This window comes from Eretmochelys imbricata, chromosome 18, assembly GCF_965152235.1.
Source record: "Eretmochelys imbricata isolate rEreImb1 chromosome 18, rEreImb1.hap1, whole genome shotgun sequence".
NCBI lineage: Eukaryota > Metazoa > Chordata > Testudines > Cheloniidae > Eretmochelys > Eretmochelys imbricata.
The window spans coordinates 11,280,355-11,292,503 of NC_135589.1; the positions used below are offsets into that span (position 1 = coordinate 11,280,355).

Below are 12,149 nucleotides of genomic sequence, written 5' to 3' on the forward strand. Positions count from 1 at the left end.
CCATCTGTGGGTGGAGCAGACCTGGTTGTGTACCCTGTTTTAAAATGTTTTCAAACATTTGCTTTATATTCACTCTGCAATGTGCCTAGAGTCTGGGACAGATGCAGTGGACAAAGGGGATTCTCAAAAATCAATTGAATTAAATAATCAGCGCACTCTAGCGGAAAGGACAAAGAGTGCTGATCACAATCAAAATCATGGCCATAATAATTACGTAAAATAACGATTAATAATGTTGTGTAATTCTATTATGAAGCACAAAATACTTTACAAACTGCAGTGGGAGTTTTTGTTGCACAGGTGCTTGATTTCATGGGAACGCTGGAGGCTTATAGGCCCGTGTCTCAGATACGAGGGATTATATGAGGCTTCAGCGGTGCACAGGTCTCATGCCAGCCTTCCATGCAGGGAAAAATTTCACCCCAAATACATATTGAATATTGTGGATAGGAGACTAGCATTTCTATATCTAAGTTTATTATTCATTTAATTTCATGTGTTATTTTCACTCCATGAATCTTACCTTTTTTTCTATAAACAATGAAACAGGCAACCCCTGCAAATATGATGAGTGCTAGAAACGTCAATCCTACTATTATACCTACAGAAAACAAAAGAGAAATCATTTGGCCGACAGAACTAAGCTGTACTGTAAAAACTGGTGATTTTTATTTCTTTTTGTTCTCCTTTGCTATAAATTTAAATATCACACAAATCAGTTATGCATCTAAGTTTAACAGTGAGCGTTGGTTTTGGTTGATAGATACAAAAGATCTTATTTTGATCTCACTTACCTCATTAAATTGGACTTTCCCATAGTTTTGAAAACTATGGAATGGATTCTGGCCCACACACCGTGGAGGGATGGATTCTGGCCCACACACCATCCATCAGAGAGCCACACTAGGCCAGGAGGAGAATTCCCCAGGTGCAGGAGAAGCATAGGGCTGACATAAGGAACCCGATGTTGCCCCTTATACACACACAGGCCTCAGCATAAAAGGTATGCCAGGAGAAGGAGATAGCATCCCCACAGTGTTCAATACTATGGAGATGCTGTGCTGCTCAGAGGCAGCCTGGCTAAGACTGCCATACATCAGAATGACTCCCAGGAGGCTTGTTGAGCCAGAGGCCATTTTGGCCCTATAGCAGCCCAGATTCTAGACATTATACCTTTGCACTTGCTCCTCCTGGGCTGCATCTCTCATAATAAGAAAAGGAGTACTTGTGGCACCTTAGAGACTAACCAATTTATTTGAGCATGAGCTACAGCTCACTTCATCGGATGCATACCGTGGAAACTGCAGCAGACATTATATACACACAGAGATCATGCAACAATACCTCCTCCCACCCCACTGTCCTGCTGGTAATAGCTTATCTAAAGTGATCATCAAGTTGGGCCATTTCCAGCACAAATCCAGGTTTTCTGATGATGATGATCACTTTAGATAAACTATTACCAGCAGGACAGTGGGGTGGGAGGAGGTATTGTTGCATGATCTCTGTGTGTATATAATGTCTGCTGCAGTTTCCACGGTATGCATCCGATGAAGTGAGCTGTAGCTCACGAAAGCTCATGCTCAAATAAATTGGTTAGTCTCTAAGGTGCCACAAGTACTCCTTTTCTTTTTGCGAATACAGACTAACACGGCTGTTACTCTGAAATCTCTCATAATCTGGCCCTGGGCCCCGGAGGAAATTTGCCATGTACTAGAGCTGGGTACATTTTTTTTTTTTTTTGGGGGGGGGGGGGAGGGGCGGGGGAGATACAAACCAGTCTAAGCAAGGCTTTTTGAACTCACCCAATAGAATGCAAGCATTGTGAGTTTGCATTTGCAAATGATTTCATAAGTGATCAGCAAAGAAACACCTATGCATCCCCTCACTTCCTGAACAGAAAAAAAAAAAGTGAACTTAATCAATAGCTCACCAATGGTCTGAGAGACATCAGGAGAAGGGACTTGATAGACAGCTTTGGTTTTTATTTCTTTGGTTCCAAAAACGGAGCTTTCTGCTGTAAGCTGGCCAGTGCTGGGCATGGTGGCATGAGGAGGAGATGTTGCTATGACAGCAACATCTACCTCGGAATCACTGCAGACTGTGTCACTTGTGCTACTTCCTTCAACAGACACTGACTGACAGCTGCAAGAAACAAGAGGAGGGTTTAAAAACAAAATCACCCCCCGGACACAATTACAGCCTGATGTCTTGTTAAATTAGAAAGGGCAAATCGGTGACTTACACTCTGTGTGGTTTGCAGGAGGCAGTTGAGGAGTCTTCATCTGAAAAAGTGCCGGGGGGGCAGGGGGAACAGTCTGTATTCGTAACGTCCGTTCCTTTAAATATATATTTCCAAATGTTGCCAGTTAGTCACTTGTTGAGAAACGCCAAATGAATCATAAAGTTCTAGTTGGTCATACAGATCCTGGAAATGTTACGAAGACAGTAAACAAAAGCGCAAGCTTTGACAGCCTCCCAGCCAAGCATCCCACATGCTGCTCTTGATAAGGACAAAAAGAAAAAAGACAGAATCCCTGATACAGAAGGAAAGATTAACTGGGCTGTCATCTCTATGCCCTTGAGGGCTATGGTATTTTTCAAAGGGTTACTTGGAATCAACTGGAACAGTTACAACACGGCATTAAAAGCCAAACCCTGCAGTCTTTGCCAAACCTTAATCAGGCAAAACTCCTAACCCAGTCAACAGAGTTTTACTTGAGTAAGGACTGCAGCATTTGGCAGCCATAAAAAATTAGTCCCCCTTCCCCAGCAGCCTCTGGGTATGATGCTTTTTCTTCACATCAGTACATTCACCACCATTCTGGGGCCAATTGAGGTAGACACAAAATTTAAAATACAGTCTAAACCTTGATGCAATCCGAACAACGTTCAGCAAGCATGAATGACCGAAACAGAGAACGCGTATTTCGCAAGTAGAGACAGGATCATAACAACAAGCTTTTTCCACTGCGTGGCATGAGGAAGGAAGATTACAGAATGAAACGAAAGCTCTGCAACACAAAGCTGCTGGGGAACGTACACTTTAAGAGTCATACTACATCCCACAGTCACACTTCAAGGCCACTTAAAACAATACAGCCCGCAGCAATACACAGCAGACACCGAAGGCACTATAATGAATGAATAATGAATAATGAATATTCATTAATAATGAATATAATATAATGAATGAATGAATAATATAATGAATGAATATAATAATGAATATAAAAATAATGAATGTCTCCATTCTAGAAACATTTATGTTTCGATCATTAAGAATGAAATTTCTTCCCTGGGCAGAGACAGCACAAGGCTCACATATCACTTAATCATTCAAAACAGGACTTAAGTAATTAATAGGCCTTAAGCTGGCCCTCTGCATAGCGATGAACTTCACCCTAAAAGAAAAATAAAATATCCAATATGGTTTTAGGGGCTCTATGCTGTTGGATGTGCCATCTCTCAGGTTGGGTTCATTAAAGATCCCACAGAAGCTTTGACAAAATAAAGTGTGTTAGCCCCAGAGTCCTGGCCATATTACTTCTCCTCAGTAATTACAGTCTGCTCATCTAAAATTTCCCCTGAATTTTTTATCATGTTAGGTATTCGTCACCTTTTGTCCTGAACCACAGGGTAGGGTTGCTTTGCAGATACATTTATTTATAAAGTGCACATTACCATGGTAACAACTGTTGTGACTGCCATCTTCCACCCAAGATGTGGCTGCATTTTACTGATGGGTGACAATATTGTCATTTTTACTCCACCCTTATTCAGGAAGAACTCCCACTGAAAACAGGACTGCAGAAATAAATCCACCTGTTCTGAGATTTTTAAGCCATCCTGAGACAGCTACACTGTCATAGGGTCCTTGGAAAATGCAGTACCATCTACAGCAGGGTGAAATTCACTCGTGGTGGCCCACTGCACACTATGATAACAGAAAATGTGGACAGGTTTCGGTTTCCACAAAGAAGGTTTGTGGCAACTGGATGTGTAACATAGTGAATACCAGTAGGAAATGAGGTAGGATTAGAAAAGGCTAAAATAGGGAAAGAACAAGTTGAAAATTACTTAGACAAGTTAGATGTCTTCAAGTCACCAGGGCCTGATGAAATCCTAGATTACTCAAGGAGCTGACTGAGGAGATATATCTGAGCCATTAGCAATTATCTTTGAAAAGTCATGGAAGACAGAAGAGATTCCAGAAGACTGGAAAAGGGCAAATATAGTGCCCATCTATAAAAATGGAAATAAGAACAACCCTGGGAATTACAGCCCCGTCAGCTTAACTTCTGTAACTGGAAAGATAATTGAACAAATAATTAAGCAATCAATTTGCAAACATCTAGAAGATAAGAAGGTGATAAGTAACAGTCAGCATGGATTTGTCAAAAACAAATCGGGTCAAACCAACCTAATAGCTTTCTTTGACTGGGTAACAAGCCTTGGGGAAGGGGGGGAGGAAGCGGTAGACGTGGTATATCTTGACTTTAGTAAAGCTTTTGATACTGTCTCGCATGACCTTCTCATAAACAAATTAGGGAAATGCAATCTAGATGGAGCTACTATAAGGTGGGTGCCAAACTGGTTTGGAAAACCGTTCCCAGAGAGTAGTTATCAGTGGTTCACAGTCATGCTGAAAGGGCATAACGAGTGGGGTCCCGCAGGGATCAGTTCTGGGTCCGGTTCTGTTCAATGTCTTCATCAATGACTTAGAGAATGGCATATAGAGTACACTTACAAAGTCTGTGGATAATATTAAGCTGGGAGGGGTTGCAAATGCTTTGAAGGAGACGATTAAAATTCAAAATGATCTGGACAAACTGGAGAAATGGTCTGAAGTAAAGAGGATGAAATTAAATAAGGACAAATGCAAACTACTCCACTTAGGAAGGAACAATCAGTTGCACACATACAAAATGAGAAATGACTGCCTAGGAAGGAGTACTGAGGAAAGGGAACTGGGGGTCATAGTGGACCACAAGCTAAATATGAGTCAACAGTGTGACGCTGTTGCAAAAAAAGCAAACATCATTCTGGGATGTATTAGCAGGAGTATTGTAAGCAAGACACAAGAAGTAATTCTTCCACTCTATTCCGTGCTGATTAGGCCTCAACTGGAGTATTGTGTCCAGTTCTGGGCGCCACATTTCAGGAAGGATGTGGACAAATTGGCAAAAGTCCAGAGGAGAGCAATGAAAATATTAAAGGTCTAGAAAACATGTCCTGTGAGGGAAGATTGAAAATATTGGGTTTGTTTAGTCTGGAAAAGAAGACTGAGAGGGGACACGATAAAAGGTTGTTACTAGGAAGAGGAAGAAAAATTGTTTTTCTTAACCTCTGAGGATAGGACAAGAAGCAATGGGCTTAAATTGCAGCAAAGGAGGTTTAGGATGGACATTAGGAAAAACTTCCTAGCTGTCAGGGTGGTTAAGCACTGGAATAAACTGCCTAGGGAGGTTGTGGAATCTCCATCATTGGGGATTTTTAAGAGCAGGTTAAACGAACACCTGTCAGAGATGGTCTAGATAGTACTTAGTCCTGCCTTGAGTGCAGGGGACTGGGCTAGATGACCTCTCGAGGTCCCTTCCAGTTCTATGGTTCTATGAGTGACACATATGGAACAAATCGCAAAACAGAGCAAAATAATAAAGCAAAAAGAGTGGAGAGAGATAAGGAGAGCTTTACTGAAACACGCAACTGTGCAAAGAGGAGACCATATATCCTTTCCCCACCCCCCAGATAACTCTATTGTGACTCTTTATGCTGTATTTGGTGCATAGATACTGTTATGTTGGGTGCCCTAGAAATACCTAAGAAAGTAATTTAGGAGATCAGAGGAAAACATTTCTGTAATGTATAGTGTGCAGGGTGGATCAGCCATTATTTTTATGGGCAGACAAGTCGCAAAAATACTCACACTTCATCCCATAATTCTTTGTACATGGAACCTGCTCACCTCAAACTTAATTTACCTAGTTTGGAAACGCCATAGCCTTTTCTACACGTCTTGTGTGCTTTACAAAACAGGCAGCGACCGTGACTTTGTTTTGTAGTACAGTAAGTGTTGGCTGAGCAGCTGCAGATTCTGTCATGGGTTCCTGTGCATTCTTGAGTCTGCACTAATCCTAATTCCAAAAAACAAGAAAGAAAGTTGTCACGACATAAGGAAGAATTAAAGCGACAGTCCTCACTACTGTTAGTACAGAATGGAAGTGAAGGTCAATTATTTTGCAGCAGGTGACTAGCAGGCTTAGATTCCTCTTCAAAGGGAAAGGTTTTGCAATGGGTTTTGCCTTTGCGCACACATTTTCTGAAGAGTGACCTCTCTTGTACAGGCACAATTTGCATTTCCAAAATTTGCACTTAGATTTGGATTCCCACAGTTGAACTGCAGCCATAAACCTAAGCTCTTGTGCCTCTGATTACCCAGTTTTCAATACAAAGAGAGGACAGGACCCAGAATAGCTGAAAATATACCTCACAGTGAGAGGAAAATATACCATTTAACATGGTACTTTGAATGGGAGCCCCCAGACATTTTTCACATTGTACACACGGCTGAACCCCCTCATGTCCTTCCCCCCATCCTTCATCAGGGCTCCCCACCACCCCTCTCCTGGCTGGCTCCCCTGCATGGGACCTCACCACAGCTCCCCATAGTTGTAGCAGGTCTTGAGGTTGCACTGAGCAAGTCCTGAGGGTTCGGCAGTTGCTGGGAGTGGGATGAGGCGGGGCAGGCCCGCAGTGAGGAGCCCTGGTGTAGGAGCTGGCCTCCCAGCAGCGGCAAGGAGGAGAAGCGCCGGCTGCCCCACGGCCCACTCAGGTTGGGAGCGGGCAGGCGGCCCCACCGCCCTTCCTGATCAGCACCGCAACCCCTGTGCACCAGGTGGCAATGCCACTCACTCGGTTTTGGCCCCGCCGATCACGATGGAGGGGCCGTGGAGCCAAACCTGAGTGGGCAGTGCTGCTTCTCCTCAGCACTGCCATTGAGCAGCCGGGGCAGGAGTTGGGAGGTGGGGGGGAGGCGGGGACTGAGTGAGGGGCCTTGAAACCTGTGGCACTGGGGGTCACAGTGCTGTTCAGGAGGGGCCTCGAGGCTCTGCTCCGATGATCCTACTTCCAGCAGCCCGACCCCTGGTCGCCCCTACCGGTGGTACGTGCTGTGCGTAATGTGCAAACAGCCGCGGGCACCACTCGTGCTTTGGTCCTATGGACATCGGCTCAGGCCAGGGGCTGCCCACATTTTGCCCAAGGATCATACTGGCCACTTGCCAGGGACCCAAGGGCTGCATTTCATTCACATAATATGAAGCAAATTGCAAATGCCCTCATTTTTTATTATGGAGATGAGGCCTATGTAGACTATAGCTCCCAAAACACAATGCTTCATCTGCATCCAAGTGGATCGCGAAGCAGCACTGCATCCCATCAGTCTCTAGCTACCTGCCCATCACTACGGTATCTGAGAGCTATGCTGGGACCTGGAGCCTCACAGGACAATCCATCTAGACTGAACGTGAGCCTGATCTCAGATCACACTGCAGACATCTGCAATTAGCCAGTTTTGTCTGCCCCCTTTAATCCAAAGCTCACGGACATCAATGACTCCCATTGACATAAGCTTTGCACCAGGCCCTTTATTCTTTAGGATGCTTCCCCTCCCTCCTAATTGTGAGGGAAGTGAATGAGAACATTACTTTTTCCCCCACTACCCCTACTAGGGGTCACATGCAATAGGAGAACAGACTCTGTTGTTCCAATCTACAGTCACCAGCGATTACGTTGTGTTACGCACTGCACCCTGTGATGGATTGAGCCAATATTGGGCCCCACACTACAAGGAGGATGTGGAAAAATTGGAAAGAGTCCAGTGGAGGGCAACAAAAATGATTAGGGGACTGGAACACATGACGTATGAGGAGAGGCTGAGGGAACTGGGGATGTTTAGTCTTCAGAAGAGAAGAATGAGGGGGGATTTGATAGCTGCTTTCAACTACCTGAAAGGGGGTTCCAAAGAGGATGGCTCTAGACTGTTCTCAGTGGTAACAGATGACAGAACAAGGAGTAATGGTCTCAAGTTGCAGTGGGGGAGATTTAGGTTGGATATTAGGAAAAATTTTTTCGCTAGGAAGGTGGTGAAACACTGGAATGCGTTACCTAGGGAGGTGGTGGAATCTCATTCCCTAGAAATTTTTAAGGTCAGGCTTGACAAAGCCCTGGCTGGGATGATTTAGTTGGGGATCGGTCCTGCTTTGAGCAGGGGTTTGGGCTAGATGACCTCCTGAGGTCCCTTCCAACCCTGATATTCTATGATTCTGTGAATATCCTTCTGGTGCCTGAACTACAGAGCAAATGAAACTAACAAAAACAATACAAGAACATCACAAGTCACCCCCACAGCTGGTGCTAATTATTGGAGGCCAAGAAATTAATGGACCATGGGACCTGAAGTATCCCCTCACCTGCTCAGGCGGCCCCTTCAAGTCAGGGTTCTAGCAATATTGACTGAGAAGTGTAAGGAGAAAGTGACGCTGCTACCATGTGGTACCAATTTTGTGGCTAGCAGAGAAGTTCATTCTCCAGGAATCTCAGTCTGATGCCAAATTATTAAGAATAAAAAATCTGACAGGGATAAATAAGTGACCTAGAAATCTTTTCCCTCGCTGATTTCTAGGATGCTATTTATATTTAAACTGTCGTATAATGAAAATTTGCACTGGGAATATAGCCAGGTGACAGAAAGACAAAACCCACCATATTATTCAGAAGATAGAAAAGCACGTTAAACCAAACCAAACCTAGGAGCAGACCACTAGTACTGTTTCCAGGCAATAAATTCCTTCTGGATTGTGGTATTCATCTAGAATGAACTTCACCCCTGAGCAGCTGCCCACGCACCACTGCTGTCTTCACAACAGAGCTGAAGTGAGACTTAAAGAGGTGCACAGGCATCTCTGGGTAGGCTCTCAACACAGAGGCAAGTTTCACCTCTGGAGCATAATTTAGATCTATCTTTTCCTTCGCAGCATCACTAAAACAAAACAGAGCTGGCAAAGGGATAAGCCTCCCAGGCAAGGACTCTGGCATACCGGTTTCGCAGCGGGGTGAGCAGCCAAGGCAGCGCCGAGCTCTGTTCCAGAGCGCTGTATACGTGTTTCTCTCGCACGGCGCGCATTCGGTGTCAGAACTGCGATTGCAGCTTTGAAGCACATGGTAACCTACAAAACAAGCAAAGAAAAGGTCTGCTTGGAATGACTCAGTAGGAATTGCATCTGGTAAGTTTCGTTCATAGCTGTGGTACCGATTTCCCTTCATCATCATCCTGTTTGCTGGTTGATTAAAGGAAACATGAAGTTTTGATAACCACAACATAGATGTTAAAATAATGGTGAGACTGAGACATTAAAGGATACGGGCGAAGAAATGCCACAGCAACCTCAACTCCTCATCCTCTTGTTCCTAAATATTGCAATATATATTGTACCAAATTCTGACCTACGATACTACTTATTTTTGTATGGCACTTGGATACCAAGCTGATAAGTATCTTAGAATTACCACAGATTCACAGGTATATATGTACTCAAGTCCCATTGATTTAAGTAGAAGTTCCAAACATTTACTCCAGGGCAGAGTTTGATGATCTATGCTGTGTAACACAAATATTTGGTACCTTTTAAGGATCTCAAAACACCTTAAAAATATGAAGGCACTGATTTAGCAAAGAATTTAAGCCAAGACAAAAGCTTTGCATTCAGAGTGCGTGTGATCAAAAAGATCACAGACCAACAGCCTTCTCAGCTGTAGCATGGCATCCATGTGAGAGAGGTGGAAGAACTTGATGGAATATTTGGTGACACTGGACTTCTGAAAGGAGATCCAGTACAAATAACCGTAAGAGACAATGCTGAACCATACAGCGTGTACATACACCTCGCAGGATTCCTAGCCCATTACTTCATAAAGTGGAAACTGAGTTAATGAGAACGCAGCAGATTGGCATAATGGAGACAATCTCTGAGCCAACAGCAAGGTGTGCCCCAGTGGTACCAGTTATAAAGAAAAATGTGAGAATACAAATCTGTGTGGAACTTAAAAGACTTAATGGAGCAGTTGTAGGAGAACATATCCTCTCAACACTGGATGTCTCTCTCTCCAAAGTGAAAGGAGCTACAATATTCTCCAAGCTGGATGCCTTGAGAGGATTCTGGCAAATCCCTTTAGCCAGAGAAAGTGCTAAACCAACTACATTTAGCATACCCTTTGGGAGATTTTGCTTTCAAAAGATGACCTTTTGGGATTACCAGTGCACCTGACATTTTCCAAAGAAAGATGGCAGAACTGTTAATGAACACAAATGGAGTTGTAGTTTTCATGGATGATATTTCAATGTACGGCTCTTCGATGGAAGAATACAACAAAACCATCAACAAAGTCCTACGGACTAATAAGTCAGTCTGGACACATGTTTTCCACCTACCCTAAATGGAGTTTTTGGGACAGACAACAAAGATGGAATCAGTCCTAGCCCTGAGAAAGTACAAGCAATTCAAGAACTGAATGCACCTGTGAACATACCAGAAAGAAACATGTACCGGGGGTGGTAAATTACCTTAGTCAAAACCTGCAAGACCTTTCTATGGTGACAAAACCACTGAATGAACTGTTAAAGTCCAACGCATCTTGGTACCGGAAGGAGGAGGGGGGGAAAAAAAATCAAGACATTGCCATCAACAAGGTAAGAGAAATGATCTCAACAGCTCCAGTTCTCAAGTACTACGAAGAGTACAAACCCACTATGGGGGTCAGTGTCAATGCAGGCAGCAATGGCCTAGGTGCAGTATTGCTGCAACAACATGGCTCTGAGTGGAAGCCAGTTGCATTTTACTCTTGCACGCTTACAGAAGCAGAAAAAATATGCCCCGATTGAAAAAGAGTGCCTGGGAAATGTATGGACACGTGAGAACTTTTGCAGATACCAGTGTGGATTATGGTTCGTCATCAGTGTAAACAAATCCAAACTGCTGTAACCCTCACCAGTGGAAAAGTCCTGGATCAAGCACCATTAAGATGTTAACGTCTTTTGATAAGGTTAATGAGATTTAACCCAATTGCTAATAAGTTCTGGAGAAAAATCTGGTAGTTGCAGAACGCTTCGTCATGGAATGCATCATTGCACTCAACTACCCATGAGTTTAAAGATGTTGTAACAGCGTACATGGAAGCTATGGACACATACAGACCAGCATCAGAAAAGAGACTACACCAGCTACAAAAACCAACCTTGGCAGACCTGCAAGTTTAGGAAGTTCTAAGTTACATTAGAGCTGGCTCGCCCAAGTATCTAAAGGACGCTAAGGAAATGACAAGAGAGACTACTTTGCAGTGCATAGACTATTAAGCAAGTCAAATGGACACATGAATAAAGGCAATTGCATCATAATTCTAAACGATACTAAAGGAGAAATCCTAAACCTCATCCATGAAGGACATTACGGATTCAGGACAGGTAATTAGATTCAATACTGTAACCAGCCAACCACATGGTACGGTGGTTGGGCATCAGCAAGGATAAAGAAAGAAGTATGTGCATGCGAACACTGTAGAACACACACACCAACACAGCACAAAGAACCTTTAACAACACAACCTCTACCAGAGAGATCTTGGAAGAGACTAGCTGCAGATTTATGTGAATTCAGAGGACATCATTACCTGGTCATCATGGACTATTTTTCCAATAGAAATAACGTACTTGAAAGACATAACATGTTGCAGTGCTGTTGAGAAAACTAAAGGGCACTTTTGCTCACTTTGGTAGTCCAGAACAACTCGTCATGGGAAACGGATCACAATTCGCTGCAGCAGAATGTAAGTCATTCCAAACAAAATAGGATTTTGATCATATTACTAGCAGCCCACATTACCCACAAGCAAATGGAGAGGCTGAGAGAGCTGTACAGATGGCCAAAAAAATCCTACAGCGGGAAGATTCATTCCTTGCTTTTCTGAGCTACAGATCAACACCAAGAGCTGCTACTGCATATAGTCCAGCACAACTCCTGATGGGAAGACAGCTCAGAACTACTGTTCCAACTTTGGGAAAGAATCTATCTCCAAAGTGGCCAGACATGAAG

At 43.6% G+C, this 12,149-nt stretch overlaps 1 protein-coding gene across 1 annotated transcript in view; it reads right to left on the bottom strand.

Moving 5' to 3' along the window:
• The window catches only part of TNFRSF1B (TNF receptor superfamily member 1B), a 42,501-nt gene that overhangs the window by 7,140 nt on the left and 23,212 nt on the right, over positions 1 to 12,149 (bottom strand). Inside the window, exons 3-7 of the mRNA XM_077837443.1 lie at positions 9,102 to 9,230; positions 5,985 to 6,137; positions 2,246 to 2,339; positions 1,934 to 2,145; positions 524 to 601 (exon numbers count right to left, since the gene is read on the bottom strand). Of these exons, the coding sequence (XP_077693569.1) occupies positions 524 to 601; positions 1,934 to 2,145; positions 2,246 to 2,339; positions 5,985 to 6,137; positions 9,102 to 9,230 (666 nt within the window). The remainder of the gene's footprint in view (positions 1 to 523; positions 602 to 1,933; positions 2,146 to 2,245; positions 2,340 to 5,984; positions 6,138 to 9,101; positions 9,231 to 12,149) is intronic.